We start from the raw sequence: 22,536 nt of genomic DNA, 5'->3' as shown, positions 1-22,536 counted from the left end.
TTTTTATGAGAAATTAAAATCAAATAAAGACCTCTTGAAGAAAGCATTGTCTACAGAAAAGTATGATTGGACGATTATGTAAATTTACAAATGCTTGAACATTGTTTTGTTTCCTAGTAAAATGCATCATTTTAGTTTATCTTGGTGTCTTACTACTTTGGTTGACCCTGACGATGGGAATCCAAAATAGTTTCACACTCCTAGTAAATTATGAACCACATTTATCTGATAAGGCCCGTTGTTCTGAAGCGTCCCAGTTTTCAATCAAAAAAATGTGGTATGCCTCTGTATAGGCTACATTTGTATGTGTGTACTAAAAAGTTGAAGTCAAGAAATCAAGTAGGAGATTATCTAAATGTGATAGAAATCTTTACTCGTTTAAATTTTCTATTGTGGTTAACTGTACAAGACTGGTAATCTTGTTTACTGTGTCATATTGTGCATGTTAATTTTCTATTGAATTTGAAATTAGCAAGAGTTTATGAATAATACAACATAATAAAATGTGATAAAAGTCATTGCATTGATGTGGGTAAATTATATTGATTCTTATTAACAAGAATAAACTGCACTGCTTCGACATATTTGTTGAAAGAATAAGTGATTTTTATTGCAGAAAAACTGTTGCACTATCAGTCAACATATGAGTCGGCCATGCAATATAAAGGACTTGCACAATCACACACAATGTTACAATTCCATCATAGATCTGGCTGTAAACGACAAACTTGGCTTTTTAGACTAGCATTAGGTTTGATTAATTTTTAGTTATCTTCTTTACCTTTTTTGATTTTACTGTAAATAACCCCTAAATTGAAAAAAGGAATTGGCGTAGAATCTTGGTACAAATTGGAGTATACTATATAATTAATTAAGGGGTCACTTCCCAATACAAAGACAATTTTGAGCGGGCAACACTTTGATTATTACGTGTTCGCACTCAATGCGTCATATTAAAAAAAGTAAGAAATTTTCCGGTCCAATGCGCATGTGACGTCAATCTGAACTAGTTTTGTTGTATTTTGGCGGTAGCTGGTCGCAGGTCTAGGCTAAGTTGTACATTTTTTGTGGGTTTGATTTTTTGCTTTTTTGGAGTATTTCTGCTAAATTTTTAAGTTCAAAACTTGCTGTAAAGTTTAGGTAGCTGTTATAGAAAACTGAGTACATGGATTTTGTCCAAATTAAGACTGTAGACAGTCATAACCTAGATCTCGTTGCAAGCCAAAATTCAGGGTAGGTTTATGATGTGGATTTGCGACAGTAGCGTCTTGATTTAATGTACTTTGCATTGAAAAGCCTATCTCTTTGAATTGGGATATGACCCCTTAAGCCTACCTGACCTCTTATCTCCAGGTTCAAAAATAATTTGTTCCTGCCTGTCTGATTTCTAAAATTTTAGAGTTCCTAAGCAAAGTTTTCCAAAGGACACCGTATAAAAACGTTATCAATTTTGTTCTCAAACCATCAAAATATGTCAATTGCAGAAATGCATACTTGAGTAGAAAAAATTATAGTAAATGAAGTATATTTAGTATATATAAAGTATTATTTTATGCTTAACATAATCGTTGTCATATAATATGAATATATGCTCTTTTTTGGCGTTCTTGACATCTTTTTCACAGCTCAATAAAAGTTACATGTTGAAAATTTAGCTGCGAGGTGCACATAGCCACGTACACACAATATTTTCACACTTCGACCCAGTTGGTGAACCAATATTAACACTAAATTCAACCTTATTTGCTTGGTGATAGCGATTTGCATGACTGATGGCATCAGACAGTGTTACTTTGCGTGATAACATAATTTTGTGAGTTGTAAGTTATGTAACCAGTGTTATAAGGAAATATAGCATGTTATTCTGACATGGATTAACCATAATGACAGAACTGCATTTACTATACAGTATTTGTACGTTAACTAGAAAAATTCCATACCTAAATCATTGAATTTTGTATCTTACAATAATTAATTATACGACTGTTTTTGAGGCTCATAGTTTACTGCAGTGTAAACTTCTAAGAATATGGCAACATTACGATACTTTACCAAGTATCAACAAAGAGAAGTACAGTGCTTTCACAAAAAGTGTGTATTTTATACCCTGTCTTACATAAATCTTGCTACTACTAATTAGCAATATCCTTTTTATATTCTTCATTAAATTCATTAAACTAATATTAATCAATAAAGCCAAGTTGCTCCGTTGATAGCTAATTCTGTAAGGTCACAGTATCATTGTGAGTCATTATGCAAGTTTTCTATAAAAGCAAGGAAGTTTATTGTCAAATTACGTAAAAACGGTGTCTACATAGCGTTTTCAACTCAGATTGAATATTTTATGGATTAAAGTGGTGTTCTAGTTTTTTATTATAGTTTTTTTTTTTTTTTAAAGAAATATCTTAAATCTTAAAAGTAACTATTAACTTGGCATTTCCAGGTATTGTGTGTAACTGCACCACTTTGGTCATTCAATTGGCTGAATAAAAAATTTGCTAACTTTTGTCTGAATTTATTGTCATTTATGGCAGAATTGGATCTGACGTTATATAGAGCTGTTTGCATTCATATGAGCTGTATAAATTTTGTACTTTTTAATGATATTTTATGTGTTAACTTATTGTGTAGATATGTCAATGTCACCTAGTATCGTCTAAAAACAACAAATAAACTTTCATGCTTGTAAGGAAACATGCAGTACATATAGGTCCGTGGACGCAACATGAAAAAGTAAGTTGTGCTATGCTAGGCTACAGTTATATTAGCTTTAAAAATAATGGTGAGTATGCGATTAAAGTGTATTATGCTGTATTAAGGGCTTAGTATAAACCTGAATATTTGATTCAACAATGCATAGCATTAAAAATATTTAAGAGTTTCTATAATGCAAACAACATTTAGTTTGTTAAACATTAAATCTCCCTCAGATGAAAAGTTCCTAGCTTTTTTGCGGTATCATTGCTATAGTTGTTCCTTCAAGTTTTCTGTCTCCTCTTTTCTTCTATGTTTTGCACTTGCAAAGCATGTAAAGTTAAGAATCCTATATTAAACACAAGCAACAATTTTAAAGCAAATAGTCTGATAAGAACAACCATGTAAACAAAATCAATTGAATATATTTTAAATAAACTAACCCTTTCATTTTCACGGCATCTTCAACACTCTGTGGGAGTGGTTGTCCATTAGTTTCAGGTAAAAAAATGTACAACGCAACAGATAAAAGAGTAATTCCTGCCATGCAAAGGGATGGTGCAAGAGTTTCACCTTCTTCTCCTGTAAATTTTACTTGCGTGAAGACAGACATTGTACATTTTGAGTGTATTGTAATAAATTACATTTTAGTTCAGATATTCAGTTTTGAAGAAAAATAAACATGGCATAAATTTTACCTGCATAGATGATATAAGGTGATATGATTCCACCAAGTCTTGCACAAGATGAACATATTCCCAGTAAAAAATGTCTATAGTATGTTGGAAATATTTCCAATGTGTAGATAAAAATTAATGCAAAAGTCAAGCCTGACATCAGCTTGCTCAGCATTGAGATAAAGACCACAAGTTCACCATTCCCTAATATCAGTTAGATTCTTAAATACTTCTTAACTTGCTTATGTTTTGTTTTTATATTGAAATAATTTATATTAAAATACATTTGGTTGTATGAGGCAAAAACATGTGGCAAAAACAGATTTTGAGTTTTTATAAAACTATAGATAATAACATCACGTGTTGCAAATAAACAGATTTATTACAAAAACAAATCACTGCCCATTAACGGGTATATATTTTGTGATAATGTATTTACTTTCACTGATAAAAGCAAAATTATTCTTGTATCTAAGGAAATCAAAACTTCTGCATAACAGGAAAGTGCAAAGTCAAATTTTTGCCACTAATTGTTAATAGATGCTTACATTTAGTAGCAAATGGAGATAGAGCTATACTAATTCCACACACTCCCATCGAAATCATGTATGATTTTCTTCTGCCACAATACTGAACAAAAAAGTAACAACCAGCTACTGATAGGAGTTCCATCGCTCCGGCATAAAACACATTCATGAAACGATCCCCACTCAGATTGTTACTGTTAAAGCTGATGGCGAAATACGTCATACTTACTGCCAACCTTCAAAATTCCATGGGATATTAAAAAATTGGATTAAATATATATAGAACTACTTACCATTTTCTTTTTCTAATAAAGAACAAAAATTTATTTTCATTATTAAACATTATGCCTGTAATAAAATTCTTAAAAGCTGTTTTGTAAGCTTACCAAGAAAAACCAACAATAATCAGGCGCCCCATCATTGTTAAACTCTTAACAATCTCCATCCAAGAATGAGAAGAAGTTTCCATCACTGAAGTTTTTAGTGACAACGTTTCCATAATCTCTTCTCTGGTCTTTTGTTTTTGGTTCATTTCAGAAATTTTATTTAGTACGTTTCTCAACTGCTTATACTTTTTATTTGCAGCTAACCAGGTTGGAGTCTCATCAATCAACCTGTAATGTAAGCAAAGGATTAATGAATTTTGTTGAAGTCATATTGCATGATGAAATATGAAAATGAAAGTTTTGCAACGTTAACATACTTCATAATGACCTGTTCGGTATTGTTAGGTGTAGTGTCAAAAGAGGTTACTTTTGAAGGATTGATTAAAGTTATGTGTGAAAAGGGCATTAATATTGATTTTTTATCTATTGAAGACGTGTAAGTAAGGTCATTAGAGTTAATTACCTCGATGCCAAACACACTTACCAAATATATGAAATATAGGGGATTCCAACTAAAGCTGCAAACCTCATAAACCAACGCCAGTCGCGAATAAAGTACATTACTGGTGCCAGCAGCATGTACCCAACACCATAGCCCGTTCCCAAGGCAAAGTATGTGAAAGATCGCAAATCCGGGTGAACAAATTCTGACCCTATTGTTTGTTACATTTTCATTTGACCTTTACGTTTGTTGCATTAGACAATTTCAAAACTTGCCAAGCTTTTTTTATAGCAAATATTGTAAATCTGATAGAAACAAATAATTGTTTTACCAATTACCGATGCTGCAGCATAATTCACTAGTGTACTTGCTCCAGCAAGAAACACCATTATGCCATAGAGAATTGTATTGTTGACAAAGCTTGTAATAAATGCAATTACAAATTGTGCGTAGGTAAATACCAGAAAAGTAACTTTTCTTCCAATTCTAAATATAAACATGTTTATTGTAATAAATCTTGATTTAAATTAATAAAGTTTATCTTTATTGTCTGAATATTTAATTTATTAAGTTTTGTAACTGAAGGTTGTCCAAGAGCCAGATAATATCAAATAGCTTCAAAACCTGTCAGATATGAATCCGCCCAGAAATGAACTAATTAACATCCCCAGCATAAACATAGTGGTGAAGAGTGGTGTTTGCCATGCTTGATTGCAAATCAAACCAAACTAAATTAAAAAAATGAATTTTAGTTGAGAATATGCACTCAGTTGTTGAAATGTCAAGTTTGGTGTCATAAAGTGTGTAGTATACATGCTACAGTGGTATGTTTGTATTAAAATATTTGCTGATAAAATTAGTTTTCAAAACTCAACCTCATAGAAGCTGAAAACATTTTTATTAGCAAAGGTGTAAATTGTTAATCTGTTTGTTGGTTTCTTTATCCTTTATGAGATATCATCTTGTATATATCAAATTCTATTTTCATAAGAAACCGAAGTCACCAAAACATTGGTAGAAAAGACAAGGTATTAACAGTATTTCATATAAGAAATTATGGTATACCTACCTCTGTAACAGCACTTTTTTCTTCCCCCTGAAACTGGAAACTTGTGCAAGGAACAATATTAGTGGAAGTGTTTTGATGTAGGAAATAACTCGAGTTAACTTTTCCTATAACAAGTAATGTGAAACATGAATAATAAAATAACTAATAGCCAATTATCCAAAGTGTAAGAGTCCTTCCACTGTGAATGATAATAATAATAAAGTATAAAAAATTTCTATTAGAGATGTTTGTGTCTACTGTAAACCAGAAAACTAAAATGAAGCCACAAATCCAAAACAGATGCAGTTCATGCAAATACCTAAGATGAAAGATTGAATAGATTGTAAAGAAACATTATATTGATTGCAAGAACTTCTTTTTTTGGTTCCAGACAATACATTGGTTTCAAAAGGAATGGTGATGTTAAACATAAATTCTTCCAAGCTTTCATTTGTTGTTGATCCAAATTGCTTTACCTAAATGATTTTATATCAAAAAAGAACAACCTCATCCAGAATACAATTTATCAATTGCAGTATATGAAACAAATAAAATATCCAAAACAAGAACCTGTTTGGTCAAATCACATGAATGAGGAGGTGTGTATTGGTTGACTATGACTTGCATGGTTGGAAATATGTTAGGAATTGAAGATAAAAATAGCAGAAAGCATAACCTTTTCTCGTATAAACCAAACTCATGGTGGTTCAACAAATTCTTGAGACTCATATTTTAACTGCAACAAAATCTATGACCAAAACTATTCATATTATTTTTTGATACGTAACATTTAGTTTGTTCTTTGTTGTTTTATAATTTAAGCAAGGCCATATTATGTTTTACATACCAATAATGTTAGTAATTTGTACCAAGAAATCCTAAAATAAATGTTTTAAGTAGTTGCTTAGTTAACGCAATCTTGAAAAACAGACATGTTTTGAACAATTTATCTATTCCATTCGCACCGCTATGACTGCAACCACATAAGGATAAGTTGTTTTGGGAACTGCGTCGTATAAGTCTCATAAGCGTAAGTAGTTTGTCGCCAGCTGGTTTCAATCTCGTGATCCTGTGGTTTTATGGGTAGTACCTTTATATGTCTAGACTCTAGAGAATTCTGAAAAATCTTCTTGCTCCACATCGACATGCTTTAGTTTCTCTGTAACCGAATAGGCGATTGAAAGATGAATTACCTTGAACTGTTGACCTGATTTGTACATTGATAAAAGTAAGAGAATGGTGTTGAATTTCCTGAACTAAATTAGTTATGTTCATCACTGGTCTTTAGCAGCAAGAGCTTGATTGGCTGTTTAACTGTCGCTATAAGTTCACCATACAAAAACCACATATCCAATAAATGTTGCAATAATTTGCAGAAAATGTTGAATATTAATATCGCTGACTTTTACAGGCAGCTATATAGATGTTGAAAACTAAGCAAGCTATGTAACAGTTAATAGTGACAGTAAGTGCAAATTGAGACATTACAGGTAGTACAGTTGCCAACGGTAATAGTGGCGGTGATTCATTGCCGAAACAACGATATAAAGAACATGAGAAGAAACTTTTTCCTTGTTTTTTTTTTATTAAAAGAGAAAGTTTTATGTCGCCCGCGTCATCATCGTAAGATTGTGACTTCAAAGTGTAGAGTTCTTCGATCGTTTCTGTTGTTGTGAGTTATGACTCTATGAGTCATGACGTTGCTACTGAGACGAAAAAATTGATTGTGCTGAGAAGGAATTACGTATTTTGGTTATCATGACACTTCATAAGACCTCCGGCTTTAAGTTTTTTTTTAATCCACATCAAATGTTCACAAAGTTAATTTTTTGACCTACTGTAAAGATTATAAATTGTTGTTGGGTTCTAGTCTAGCTTAAGTAGCTTGAAGTGTACAACCGGGATATGTAGAGTAGATAAAAAAAATTCACAAACCAACAATATTCGTTGTATAGGTTCTCCCTCTGAAACTTATTCTCCCAAACAGTTGAAAAATGTGATCTGAGATTTGCGCATCGCCGAGTGATTTTACAGAAGTACTTGTAGATAATTTTGTTAGAATTCTTGCGACCAATTTAAATGGATCTGAAGTGCTGACAATGTCCTCTATTACTAATTATTTTGACCCAATTGACGACTGCTGCAAGTTACTCGAAGCAACAATTGAAAAATATTTGATTTTTTACACAAGCATCTTATTGATTAAAATATTAAATAAATTAAATTTTGATCTGTAGTTCCACATGCAATCCTCATCAGCGAAAGGTGAAGAACAGGTACTTTAATAAAACAATCGCCTTTTGTTGACAAATAATGAACTTTAACTTAGTCTTATCACCAATTGAAAAAACTTCCAATTGTGAACGAAAAATAATTATCTCTGAATGAACAATTCGATTAACAAATATGTAATATTATTATTAACAAATATAATTATTTATGCAACAAACATTCATGTCCAAGGTCTATGTTTGTGCAAGGCGGACCGTGGTATAATCAGCAGCTAAATTAATATTTATTTAACTATTCAATCGCAATGCTACTCTGTTTTCGTCATCACATTTCACATGATTATTTAAAATCTATGCATATTTTTTTGCAATTTCAGCCATTTTTTCGATGTTTTGGTTTATAAACCTACGGATTAAGAACTCCAAAATCGGCTGGTTAAGTGGATTTATTAAGTGAATTCTACTCCCCTATAATGCATGATGTAATAATACATTTTTCGAAATAAATTCCACTCTATCTTGGATTGCTTAACGTAGGAAAAACCATCCAGAAAATCAAGTAAATTTGGCCTCAGCTGACTTACTCTTGACAAAAATATTATTGTGGAAGTAAAATTAGTCTAGCATGTAGAAGTAAAACTTATAAGAAAATTATGGCCCAAAGCAGATGAATTTGGTATTTTAGCATAACTGGAAGACACCGTAAACTGCTTTGTTTCAAGTGAGAAATCATTTATCGTTAAAAGTTCATTTGGGTTTGTGACCGTGGCAACCTGCCATCATAATGACACATAATTCTATTTCTTATCTTGCACGTTTTAATGTCTTAGTCAACTTTTTTCGTTTGTCATTTTCACGTGCACATTGGTTTCAGTTGTGTTAAGTACAGTTAGTCCAGTATTTTTCCTCCACACAGTTAATGGCAAAAAATTTACAACACGATACAGAGAATTGTATCATGTAGTTATTCTTTTAGAAAATACGCCTAGTTTTTAATTTCCGCCACTTTAAAAACGTCATATCTAATGCTTTTAGCGTTATCAATTTGTCAGAGTTGCATGCCATCGATACCAGGCTTAATGTTTTGCGACATATTGGTTACCTTTTATAAAAGTTTTCGATTATTGCAAATGGAAAGAGTATTAAACTTTTAATTATTTAAAACTGTAATTCTAAGGATATCAGTATTAGCTATGCGTGGAATATTATGCTTTAAAACCAACGAAGCGTGACGAGGACAAAATAAAAGCGGTGCTTCCCAAGTAGTTTCCTATCATGTTCTTTATATCGTTGGACGAAGTGTCCACAGCTATCAATGGCGGTAACTAGTAGGGTTGGATAATCCGGATAACGGTTAACCGATTAACCGCTGTTTTTTTTTCCTATCTGATATCCGGATATAATTCTGCCGGTTAACCGGCTAAAAAAGTATCGTTGCTAATGCGTTTTACACTTTTTAGTAAGTTTAAACATTCTTTGTTACGTAGAGGCTGACTCCCGCTGAGCGCAATTAAACCTTTGTTCACACTTCTATTGTCTTATACTTTCAACTACGGTACTCGTAAAATGCACGAGTGAAATTTAGTATCACGTCACAAAGAAAGCATAATGAATGATTCTTTTAATTGATGCATTGTGCTTTATAAGGAGGGCGTTGCAGAAGCAGTGAACATTAAATTTGCGTGATTTTTCTCGTATTCGCTCGTACTGCGCGTGTACGTAGATCTACAATAAAACTGTGTAATGATGTTACAATCCATTTTTCATGCAAACGTCGTGAAATCGATTGTCTCACTTAGCAGTTATTATCCGGTTAACCGGTTAACCGGTTAGATAAATTCTAAATATACGGATATATCCGTTATCCGGATAGATTATTGATATCCGAACTAACCCTAGTAACTAGCGTTATCTATTGATGTTTGAAAAGAATATAAACTCGACGTAATAACTAAATATACATCTATATTGCCTAGAGGTTGAGTAGTCTAGCTGCAAACTTTAGGCTACTTAATTATGAAATATTGTAATCTTATTGTAATGTTTTTAAATTGCAATGCTAGTGAGGCTCCTGTTCTAGTGAGGCTCCAATTCTAGTGTACCTCCTTTTCCACTAACGTCCTATTCAGCGTCCTCTACCATAAACACAAAAACATTTTAAGTCCATGTAGGCCAAACAAAATTTCTTTTACGAGTTTTGCTACCCAGTTCATGCAGTCTTCTGCTGCCTTTTTCTTTAAATCTATACCGTTATCCATAGCGCTTTTTTCCTTCCGTTGTTCCATACTACCACGCTTTTTATTGACTTCCGTCTATTTGGCTGTGCTTTCATACCGCTTTTCAGCAGCAATGTATTCTAACGTCTTACCCGTTTTAAACCATAGGAGTTCTAATCAGTTTTACAGTACCATCTCATCTCGGCTTAATGAAAGATTTTGTTCGGCTCAATTTTTTAGCATTTTATGTTCGCTTTTTGCATCATATTGTAAAAACTGTACGATACGAAACGTGGTGCACCCTTAGGCTATTAATGTAAGTCGTATTTTTAATTTTATACATCACGCTAGGACAAGTAATTTCAACATTGTAATAGGCTTACCACATTACAAAAAGTTGTAAACAAAAGCTTTTTCTATTTTTGAAGTGCATGTATTTCACATATAAACGTGATAGAAACAGTGTCGTCTGTTGTGTGAATGACATCAACCAATGATAATGGTAGAAGCGTGTAACAGTTTTCTTAAATGCTTATAAGCATTTTAGAATCATTCAGTCGTTTTAGCTTTTGTTTAAATTAATTTGCTTACACAGCAAATTCATCAAATCAAAGTCATCTATTGATGCCATTCTTTGACCGTTATTTTTTTTATAATTTAAGCTTTGCGCTCTGCGAGAATATTTTAGCATTCTTCACGTATACATATGTGTGCAAAGAATGTAAAATTACGACCCAAATGTGGAAGAGTTTGAATATAACCTCGAGCCCAAATGTGACACGATTTTTTTTCAAATTTAAACCCGACCCGACTTACAACTCTGGGGTTGCATGTAATGGCGCCACTTACTGATTCAGGCATACAGGAAACATTCACACTGACCACGTATACACGAAGAAAAATTTTGCAGTTATTAAATAATAAATGTTTTTCGCATTGGTAATCACTAATCAGTTATTACGTGTAACAAGCCTGTAGTTTATTATGTGACATCTGGCCCACGGTCAGTGATCTCGTCCAACCCATTTGGCCGGTTTCAACGAACTAGTTCTTGACTTCTTAAAAAATATAAACAAACCGTTTTCCATTCGTCTTGTCTGTCTTGCTTCGTGTTTTCTCAAAACTTCTCTGGTGATTATGAGAACATTTATGGTGAAACGATATGTTGTTAAGTTATTAAAAGTTAAGGTGTGAGAAATCTATGCGAATACGTAATCCAATTTTCAAAACAGTCATTATGCAAGTCTAATCAGGCCTACAACGACATTATTTTTTTTTTGTTCCAATCAGAAGCTTTTCTTAAAAATATCGTATTTAGGAAAACTCTTGGCTGTATTCACGAAAATGAAAGCTTGTCAACGCTTGTAGCTGGGGAAAAGGAATTCATTTTAAACACCTTATGCTCCTTGTTGGCCTATACGCAGCGCTTCCATTGGTCTGGAACCCAAAATAAGGACGACTGAAGCAAATACGATTTTTCTACCAAAAAAGAAATAAGGTTATTTAAAAAAAAAATCTTTGTATTAAAACCAGAAGTGTCAAATCATTGTTTGTATTTATCGCCAGAAATGATCTGCTCCAACAACTTTTTGTTCTTTGTAACAAGCTCGTGCATCTCATGGCTATTCAGATCAAGATTTACTTTGACTTGTAACAATGATTTCACTCTCTTTTCTCTAAGGCTATTTCTTTCTTTTGTCCACTGAGCCGAAACAAGTGAGAATCCCCGCTCTACAAATGAATTACTGACCGGAAGGGAGAAGATAATGCTAACCAAGCAAAATGGTTTGCATTTAGAATTGTTGCTTTGTTGAAAATAAGACAAAATAAGGGCGCAAGCCAAAAATAAGGACATTTCTTAGAAATAAGGACAATAATATTTTCTAGTATTTCTACGTAGACAATAATATTTTCTATTCTTGTAGACTTTCAAAATAAGGAGAAATCTTAGAAATAAGGAAGGTATGGAGGCCCTGCCTGTACAGCCTACGTCTTATATGGTAAGAAATTATTCCTGTTGTCGGCGCAATTGCACTTCCTATCAAATAACCTTCTTCCATAAATGGCAACCCGTTTTCTTAAAGATATAATTAGAAATAGAAAAATTACCATTTCATAATGTTATAGAAAACCTTTTCAGTTTTCAAGTTTCACTTACCTTGCACGCAAACTCATTATCTCCCTATGTCTCGACTTTCTTTATACGTCATAATCATATCAGCATTATATTAGCGTACTATCGTATCATTTCACTTTTTGGCCCTATTCTATATTTTAGTCCTATATGACCATGTGCTCTGATACTATCTAGAGAGGACAAACACCAGAAAGTTAAAGTTACAATTAGTAAAGTTAACGTAAGAATTAGACCAAATGCGACAGCGTTATAAACAAATGCGGTAAGATTAGCAAAAGATTTTTTAATGGCATTTCTATCAAATCGATATATAGAGTTGAAGTTGAGTCAGCAATACATGTTTTTATCTTGTATTCTCCTCTTCGTCCCTTCAAGATGGCGTCCTCACATTGCATTGTACTTTTCGTAAACTGAACTATTAATCCATTCTTCTCGACTTTTGTACTTAACAAATTATATTTGTATCCTAGGCTATTGTTAATCGCAATACCAGGTAAAAATAGTAACATTTATTCTGGGTTATCGTTTGAATACGGACAAAAAGTGTGAAGCTACTTAGCTCTCTCAAAATCGCTTATCTACTATTTGCACCTAAAACAATATTAGAATGACTTCATTGCGCTGTAAAAGAAGTTAATCTTAGTGGCGTCAAAATCTAGAAGGCTTTAAGAAATGCTGATGTTCTCCTTGTAACGGTTGTTGAGTTTTCTTTGTCGCCATCTCGTTGGAGACAAAGCGTGCCGAAGGATAAGGCTCTTTCATGCTTTATCAACCAAGCGATTTCAAGGAATTTTCAACTGAGCCAAAAGAAGAACGATTAAACAAGATGCTTATGAACTACGTGGTTATATTTCTTAACGCCCTTTTTATGTAAGCAGGTTTCTTATTGGCCTAAAATTGACCACCTATTTTGTTAATATTTAGAACTGAAAGTCTGGTTGCTATGCAGATATTATTTCTCAAATGAAGTTGGTTTAATGTTAGACTCTACGTGGATGTTTTTCAGTTACTTATAGTCGAATCATGAAGTGGACTACACTTACCAAGGTTTTCGATATAGTTGCCATATTCGGTTTTGGTGACCGGGCTTACCTTACGTCGTGCCCGGCATTGCTACATTCAACGTTTTGCTCGTATCTTCATTTATTTAAATGCTGTAATAGAACGCCTTTGACCTATAGGGCTACGGCACTTCTAAGCAGCAAGGCTTCAATTTGTTTTGCTCCAACGGTAGAATTGTCACTCTGACAAGTTATACAAAGGGCATTAGAGAGTTTTGGAGGTAGGCTTATACCTATTGTAAGATTAGTTGAGCATCTTCTCATCACTTGCTCCTTTATTTTTTTAGAATGCGTGCGTCACTGGTTGTGTGATTTCCTAGATTGCAAGTCGTTTGCTTTTCTTAATTGCATTAACATTTTAATGCCGGCAGAAGCAGCGAAAGAAAGACATAGATCACAGTGAATTCGGACATTTTTTATTTTCTATTTGTATTAACGTAAAACCTTACTGACATCACTAACAATTGTGACAACATAGCATAACATTACTAACAACACGTTGCAAACATTACTAAAAATATGTCTGCTAAGGTCTATTGCAAAATGACATCGTGTGGGGCCAGGATATATGCTACGTCCTTTAACCTCACACCTTGGGCTCAACACATTTATTGACTGAAAGTGGAAAATCACGTGATGTTTTTGTGCAAATTTTATGTGCAGTGTGCAAGCCACTTTTACATTTAAGGCCGAGCACGATCAACCCACAGAATTTTTATTAGTTAGTCCAACCTTTGGCATAAACGCAATATTATGAATTTGATAAATTTTATTTTCCCACCTTCAAAATAGGTTATTTCCTAGTTCCCTTGGGAATTTAACACACTTCTCCCAGCGGTATTACCATCGCTGAAACGCCTTCTCTGCACTGACGTAAAATTCTTTTGTGACTTTTCTCCGTAGCTTCCTTTCCTCATTTTCGTTGTGAACATCATCAATTATTATTTTTGTACAATTGGTAAAATAAATTCTGCACGCCGCTAAAAAATTTTTCCACCAGAATATAATTCATGCCTATGCAGTAGCTTAGGTAAATTCCTCCAATCTAGAATTGTCAGCCATACAAATTTACCGTGACGTCAGTAGTAAAGGTATTTTTTGTATATTCTTCTCAACCTTTATACTGCATATTCCACTTTATCGCAAAGTACTTTTAGTTTTGAGAATAACTATGTCACCAAAAGTAGGTCGCGTAATCCATATATATAGTTAAAGTTGATATGCAAAAAAATGACCTTACTTATTTAGGGCTTAATTGGAATTAGATTTGGACTTGAAAAAAGATTTAGATTAGGTTTGGGTTGCCATGTTATAACATTAACGTTAGGTTAATAAAAAGCTGTGAAAAGAGCTTTGAAAGCATTTTTTTGGTTAAATAATGGCAATTTTTAGTTTGTGCACTTGTGATATTCAGGGCCTACTACATTACTTACCGCTACCAATCCGAAAAACAAATATGAATGTAAAAAATCGTTTTCTGCGTTATATACACTAATACATTAACGGAGATTTTTTTCCAAACGTTGTGTAAAAAGGCTTTGTAAAAATTGAAAATTTTTCACTGGTGACTTTGACTTTTCCATAACAACAAAAATATGATCAAAGCAACGTGAACGAAACCGATCTGTTTCGAATAAAAAGAAATTCACAACATGTTCTTCGACAATGTCGATCTAGGTATCATTAACGATATGACATAGCTTAATTGTGCATCGTAACTTAGTTTATTTTGAAATTTTTACTCTTTTATATGAAAAGAAGTTTATCAGAGATGTCCGGATTCTGACGTTTTTGTTTCTTATGTTATTTAACAATAAAGAGATCTAAAACTTGTATATTCTTAATATATCTTTGACAATGCATATCACTCGAGCTTCCTTTTCTGGCTACTAGGCCACATTCATTTTCACAAAGACTGAGAAAAATATTTTGAATGTTGTTGTCTTTGACTTTACCTTTTATTCGCATATCCATGAAATGAAATTTAAAAACAAACCGAATATAATACATCCAAGAAAGTTGGGTTAAGTCACATAGCAAACTGTTTGATAGTATCAACTATATTTCACAATCTTGCTGAAATTTTTCCGGATTGTTTGTTTTGTCATTTAGCCTACTTTGTTTGTCATCATCATCAATGTTGTTATAGCAACAGGTGATCTCAATTAAGCTACATAATTAAGATACAAATTAAATGTGTATAATTAAAGCTGAATTTAAATGGAATCTTTGTGGAACAATCTTAGCGTTTATATTTGTGGAGAACTGGAAAAAAAGTTAGGCTACTTAATTGGATGAAATTAAAACACCATTTTACCCATTCATCTTAATGGATTCTTCGACGTTTTGTGGAAGCCGTTCTTTCCTGGTTTCTGGTAAAAACGCATAGGATGCTGTCGACAGCATTATTATTCCGGCCATTACAAGAGATGGGATGATTATTTCACCGTTTTCTCCTGCACCGACATTAAGGTGTTTAAAACGCAAAGTGTTCGGTTATTTGCGTATGCGGTATTATTTATAAAAAATAAAATAGCCAACCTGCGTATATCACAAAAGGAGCAATGGTTCCGCCGACTCTGGCACTGGAAAAGCAAACGCCCGTGAACGATTGGCGGGCAGGAGTGGGAAAGAACTCACCAACGTACATAAAAATAAGAGCAAAAGCCGCTGTGACCAAGATCTTACTGGACATTGTCAAAACTGAAAGAAGCGTTCCATTTTCTAAAGTATACTGTTTTTGATTGGTTTTGTGCGATTTAATGATAGAAAAAAATCATACGTTATACGTAGGTTAACCGGAATATTGAAAATGACATCCACTATACAGTGAACCAAGTGCCACTGAGGAATTTAACGATAAAGGCTATTACCGCCGTTAATTAAAATCACCAATCTCACCCTACCAATAAATGGAGCTACGGCAACACCAATACCACATAGCCCCATTATAACCATATAAGATGTTCTTCGTCCTTTCGAATCAACCACCATGTAAAAGAGCAAAAGGCCAGCAAGTTCAGCCACTCCACCGTAAAATACGTTCAGAAAGCGATTGGCGCTTAAACTGCTGCCGTTTAAAGCCAAGGCATAGTAAGTCAAGCTTGCCACGAACCTAAAATTGAAATTTTTTTAAACTTTAAAATTAAAAAAAGTTTGTTTATGTTTTACGCGGTTATCACCTTCGGTGAAGTTTGTCAATAATATAGTCAGGCCGGTTAGGATATTCTTTCCCAATTGTCAAAAGAATTACCACGAAAATGCTGCAATTATAAGACGCCCAAGCATTTTAGGATGCCGTGCCGTCTCCATGCACACTTTTGAAGATGATTCAGCCAAAGATCTTGAAGTTAACAGTTGTTTCATTTCATCTCTTCGTTTACTTTCCCATTTATTTATCCTGGCAATTTTATTGATTATCTTCTGTAGTTGTTCTACCTTTCCTTTTGCAGCCAACCACAATGGGGTTTCGTCAACCAACCTAAATTACACTCGGTTTACTTCTAAACAGCGTTGTTTTTGCTAATTACAAACCATAACCGAAGTAGGCTACGTCAGTTAATATTCTTATTATTAGTTTATACTGTACTTTTTAAAATAGATTATGGTCATTGCTTTCTTATCCATGTTGATTTAGACTATTTCTGTAGCCTGGGATGAAGCTTAAAATATTTACCAGAAATACGGTATGTAAACGATTCCGGAGAGTGCAAACACTCTCAGAAACCAGCGCCAGTCCTGGAAGAAATACATTACTGCGCCCATCGCCATATATCCAAAAGATAAACCAACACCAATGCTAAAGTAGGTCAAGGAACGCAATTCAGGGCAGACAAATTCAGAACCTTAAATTGGAAAATGAGTAGGCTACTATCGGTATATATTTATATAACAAAGGCAAAATGTGTATTTTTGAATGAAAAATGCATCTTACCTAGCACTACTGAAGCGCTGAAACTTGAGAGTGAGAAGATTCCAGACATGAACATGGCTATTCCGTATAGGGCAAGAGAAGATACAAAACTTGTTAAAAGTGCGATCACAAACTGACCGATCAAGAAAAGCATAAATGCGATTCTCCTACCAAACCTAACAAAATAGACCGGCACTTTATTAAGTCATGCATGCAGGAGCAGAGTCAAAATTGATTTTAGAAACTACAAAGAGATGTTTTTGTTCAATCTCTTTGGGCGCTTTCAAATAGGCGTTTTGCCTTTTTTACCTGTCTGAAATTAGACCGTGTATGATTCCACTAGTAACCATGCCGCCCATGAATATTGAAGTGAATATTGGCTTCTTCCAAGCTTGATCACAAACCAATCCAAACTATAAGAACAATCAAAACAGACAAAAGCAAATGCAATTAGTTTTAGTTAACGAAATGAGAAATATTGTTATAGAGTCAGATCTCGTTAATCCGAACCCCGAACAACCGGAATCCCCGCTATCCTACACAAAACTACAAGGAACCGATTTGTTTCTATGCATTTTACCCCTACATTCCGGAAACCCTGCCATCCGACACCGACACAGAAGCTTTGGAACAAATGAGCTAAATCAATAGAGAAAAATTCCGTTAAATCGGATTGTGAAGTGCGGAGCGACAAAAAATAGTTGCCAATGCAAGTTTTTGTGAGTTTGTCGTAAATGATAAGAACAATAGCCAATAATCTACGAAAGATGAATGTGGCAGTGTCACTCCTGGGCTTCTATAATGGGACTAAGTGTCAAGTATAGTAGCCAAGTCACAGTTCAGCGACATGCATGGCCTGACGTTCACGACGAATCATTTCGCCCTGTTATTGTTTTGATTCCCATTGTCCAGATATCTGGCTAAACCGACATTTTGTGGCGAAACAAAGTGGTCCAGATTAACGAGGACTGTAGTCCATTGTAGTGTATTCAGTAGGGCGTAGGCCCAATGTTGTAAACTCACCTCCGTTACGATGCTTCGAGCGTCTCCATTAAATTCGTAGGCTGAGCATGATATGGTTGGTCGCGATGAAAGTTGTGTGTCGTTACCTATGCGGAATGTGGTCACTGTAGCTTTTAAAAAGGAAAGTCATTTGAATACATGCATGGCCTATGTTGTTTTTTTAATAACATACTTTCAACGACGTTGAGTAGATCATCAGGCAAAATATTATATTGTTTGCATGAGCTTCTCTCATATACATCGGGCTCTTTGTTTTCATAAGGAATCGTTAAATTCAAGAAAAGATCATTCCATTCTTTATCAGTCAATCGATCCAATGTCTCTGCCTATACAAATAGATCCAACACTAACCAAAGCGTTTGGACAAACCTCAACAAGTTGAAAACGAAATAGAAGTGCATGTAACACAAAACAGACTTCAGGCGTTAGCCTACTTCTCATTAAAGTTGAATTAAGCCAAAATAATTCGCTATCTACCTGCTTAGTTGTATTTCTTTTAAATTCTGTCACATCGCAGCGATAATCTGGAGTAAACTGATTCACCAAACTTTGCAAGGGCATAAACACATTAGAGGCACCGGAGATGAAAAGCAGAACACAAAGTCTCTTTTCGTAAAAACCAAACTCTGGTTTCTGGAAAAGCTTTTTTAAATTCATTTCTAACAAAATTATTTATCCCTAACAAATTTATGTATCCTACACGTGGAAACGCTTTTAATTGCTCTAAATAATCACAAAGCCACTGTTTTAAGCTCAAAGTATATGAAGCAGTCGTCAACTAAACGTGTAATAGACTACTATTTTAATCTTGTCGTAGTATCAGTATGTTTCACTTTTCAGCAGAACATCCTGCTAAAGGATAACTAATTTCCTTTGCGTATAATGCTTCATATTGCAAGATCGTTCTTAACGTACTACAACCTCTGTAAAATAACAGTAAACAACAATTGCTATTTAGTAGGAGAAACCAAAAATCCAAACAGTAAACTATAGTATATACTGTTAAAATATCGTAGCTCGCAAAACGCAGCATAACAGAATATACAACGCATAATTCGCCCATTTTGACTGTTTACTCAAATGCTAAGCTTGGTAGAATGCTTGATTTCAGAAACGGCCGCTTGCAACACATTTCCGGAATATTATCGACATATTTCCTTATCAATCAACCACCGTGCTTTGCACATTTCCAGATTAAATTTATAAGTCTGCTGCAATGCAGTAAAACACATAGAAAAAGAACCCTTTTACCATAAATTGTGTCTGTTTGGGAGTGGCCTATTTTGGAATAAATCAACTCCGGAAACATGCACTACAATGTGGTTTTGTGTTTGAAGTGGATATATTGCTTCGCTCTTACTAATTTACGGAATTCAAATGAGCTGTTCATTTGGCAATTTGAGCAGACGTTTCTCTTGTAAGGCCATACAAACAAAATGGAGAAATATATCTTAAATACTAATCATGATATCACAATTTTTATCCTTGAATTGTGGAAAGTCTTTGCACGACATTTGGCGATTATTCCTCAGGGCTCGAGTCTCGAGCCCCGGTTACCGAGCTAGTGCAAGTTGATAGCCTACACACAATTTTTATTGTTTTTTTTTTGCGTTGATATATATTTAACCTGCAGTCCGATTTTGGAACTGTTCACCGGTACCAGTATCATGGAATTGAAATAAACGTCGTTCATGTTTTACCCATAAATATTACAACCGTTTCTGTGATAACCTATACTGAAAATAAAAGCTCAATTTAAAATGTGATCTAGCCTACTTTCTGTGATGATGAAAATGAATTATTAAGTTTCACAAGTCGAACAGAGGGATTATGCAATGTGACAATCTCGTTTTGCAGCGCTGTCGTTGAATGTAAGTGAAGAATGACGATGCAGACACGAACTAGTTATTTATCACTAACAGCCAATGACAAGTGTTTGTTACTAAAAACCTCAGAGTATATAGCTTACTTTCGTTAGCTGGTTGGAATTAGTTTTTCACTGGCTGCTTTAGCTACCATATAATAGCTAATAATAATCATAATCAGATTACTTAGAATTGTTAACTACAAGCAAAACTATTATTTATTCGAACAGGGATGAAATGTTTTCTTTGAGCAAAGTATGTCACGCTACAATCTAGTCTGAAGTTTATTGTGAAAATAGAATAATCAAGTTTAAAATAACATTAATGGTCGTGCATTTCCGCGTATATAAATGAATTACAAAACATTTTGCTACAAATGTTTTCCTGCTTGTAAGTCTTCGGAAAGTGGTTAACAAATTCCTTATAGTTACTAAGAGGTTGACTCGCTAAACGACTGTTTACTTACTGTTCCAGCTTTATAATTAATTTAAACAAAGAGTTTTTGTCTTACCGGTAATTACATGAACTCTTTGGTTTCTGTAAAACTGCGTTCTTCTGGTTAACCACGACAACCAATGTATCCCGTATTTATATATTTTACCATACAAGTTACTAAAGCAAAGCTTATTTGATTGCTTATACAGTACCTAACATACAGCCCATTATTTCTTTGCTTTTTTGTCAAAAATATGATGTAACAGAACTACTAAATATCAAAAATATCTGACAGGCCACAGCTATGTCTAACATGAGTTATTTTTTTATTTTTTATTTCTTAATTTAAGTATCTTCATCAATAAACAACGATAATAGCAAGCAATCAACTAAAACCAAAATACCGTGAAGTAATCGTCGCGCATCAAGTGAAGAGTTAAAGCATTATAAAACGGCAAAACATAAGATACTATAAATAACATCTGACATATTTTCGTTACACAAGTTGGGTTGAAATGGCAGAATCAGTTAAGCTAGAACACGTTAGAAAAACTGCACAGTTTGTAGCAAATGTTTCTGTAAATGACCGTGCTTTTTATCGTTTGATTATACTGCAAAAAAGAACGGTCGTTGACATTGACTCCAACCACAGGTTGGACCAACCAGGTAGTCTAGTACAAAGATTGTCAAAACCTCAATCTTAAAAGCCTCACCGACTGGTTCAGCGGAATCGTAGCTTGGGTCGTGGTTACTGTGACTTCTATATCTGCATTCATGCCTTGGGCTTTAGGAAATGGGCAGCTAAGACCATAGAAATCAATAAAGATCAATAAGCTTTTGGTGGGACTGCCCACTATATAGAGTTATATGCCATATAGTATACTATCGTTTTGTTCGATAATTGTAACAACTCTGTCTAAAGCAGTGTTTCCCAAACTTTTTTCCGATAATGCCCCCCTGGACAACTTACTGACTATCAAACGCCCATTCAACAAAAAAGTAACAACGAATTTACTATTCATTCGAGACTCGAGGAAAAAAGCACATGCACGCTTGCAAAACCAGCACTAAAATTAGCCTGAAATTTTTACAATTACTCGATGTACGATGGGTCAAAATTGACAACTAAAACATTTCTGACACGGCGGACATTCCTCTTTCAAACCGGGTAATCGCTTTTCTTTTAACTACATCGGTAAGCAAATAAATTGAATGTTTACAAGCCTAGCTCCTGCCATTAAAACTAGATAGCAGGTATTACTACATCATCCACCATTCAAGTCAAACAAAGCTTTTGTTACATCATAAACATTTTGTTACATTTGAATTCACACTAAGGGTGGACTCACCACCTTTATTTAAAGACGAAACGTGTACAAATGTGTAACATACAAATTAACACGAATTACAACTGCTAATTAATGTTTGTTTAATTCTAATCTCTAGTGTGAAGAATGAGTTTGGTGCAATTTCATAAGCTTCTTGATATCCGGTTCCATTTCAGTTAGAAACAGTCGTAAATCTCCCCGTCTCACTATATCCAGGCGGTTTCTTTTGTTGTCCAGAAGCATTGTGACGGCACTGAACGCACGCTCTACTAAGTATGAGCTGGGAAACGCAATGAAAAAAATTTTTACCCGATCCCACACGTGAGGATATTTCACTTTATTTTCGCGTGCAGCCAAAATGATTGATACGAGATACGGAATTTTGGTTTGAGTTCAAAATTATTTTGCAAGGTTATAACTAATAAGTTCCTCTGCAAGAATCCCTTGCTCGAAAATATCAATGAATGGGTCGATTATTCAGTCCTGAAACCGAACTTCCATGTCTTCATGCAATTCCTGAATATGCTTGCTGTATGTCTCAACATCAATATTA

The 22,536-nt window shown here is 34.1% G+C and overlaps 2 protein-coding genes and 1 long non-coding RNA gene across 9 annotated transcripts; 1 reads left to right on the top strand and 2 right to left on the bottom strand.

The window, feature by feature from the left end:
• The first annotated feature begins 2,169 nt into the window (after positions 1-2,169).
• On the top strand, positions 2,170-16,144 carry LOC143461532 (uncharacterized). Of its 7 annotated transcripts, XR_013118043.1 has the most exons (6): positions 2,631-2,733; positions 4,484-4,519; positions 11,540-11,719; positions 11,903-12,006; positions 12,147-12,221; positions 13,707-16,144. It is a non-coding gene; the product is annotated as an uncharacterized LOC143461532 (long non-coding RNA). The 7 variants fall into 7 exon arrangements; XR_013118042.1 differs by lacking the exon at positions 4,484-4,519 and having other exon boundaries at positions 2,170-2,733; XR_013118045.1 differs by lacking the exon at positions 4,484-4,519 and having other exon boundaries at positions 2,170-2,733; positions 12,147-13,640.
• LOC143461530 (organic cation/carnitine transporter 2-like) lies at positions 2,583-6,503 on the bottom strand. The gene is made up of 11 exons (XM_076959263.1): positions 6,345-6,503; positions 6,094-6,250; positions 5,796-5,899; positions 5,351-5,454; positions 5,058-5,212; positions 4,769-4,937; positions 4,285-4,512; positions 3,920-4,134; positions 3,393-3,575; positions 3,138-3,276; positions 2,583-3,043 (listed from the first exon to the last, which is right to left on the bottom strand). Exons 1-11 carry the CDS (start codon positions 6,501-6,503, stop codon positions 2,965-2,967), a joined length of 1,692 nt encoding a protein of 563 aa, XP_076815378.1. The 3' UTR covers positions 2,583-2,964.
• Positions 15,353-19,123, bottom strand: LOC143461528 (organic cation transporter protein-like). Its single transcript, XM_076959262.1, has 11 exons — positions 18,833-19,123; positions 18,528-18,681; positions 18,356-18,441; positions 17,642-17,745; positions 17,354-17,508; positions 17,096-17,264; positions 16,673-16,900; positions 16,326-16,534; positions 15,961-16,143; positions 15,737-15,875; positions 15,353-15,589 (listed from the first exon to the last, which is right to left on the bottom strand). The coding sequence occupies exons 1-11, from the start codon at positions 19,010-19,012 to the stop codon at positions 15,478-15,480; spliced, it is 1,719 nt and encodes a 572-aa protein (XP_076815377.1). The 5' UTR covers positions 19,013-19,123; the 3' UTR covers positions 15,353-15,477.
• Positions 19,124-22,536: the final 3,413 nt, after the last annotated feature.

This window comes from Clavelina lepadiformis, chromosome 6, assembly GCF_947623445.1.
Source record: "Clavelina lepadiformis chromosome 6, kaClaLepa1.1, whole genome shotgun sequence".
Taxonomy (NCBI): domain Eukaryota; kingdom Metazoa; phylum Chordata; class Ascidiacea; order Aplousobranchia; family Clavelinidae; genus Clavelina; species Clavelina lepadiformis.
The sequence above is the reverse complement of the archived record's forward strand: the minus strand, read 5'-3'. Positions and strand labels throughout refer to the sequence as shown.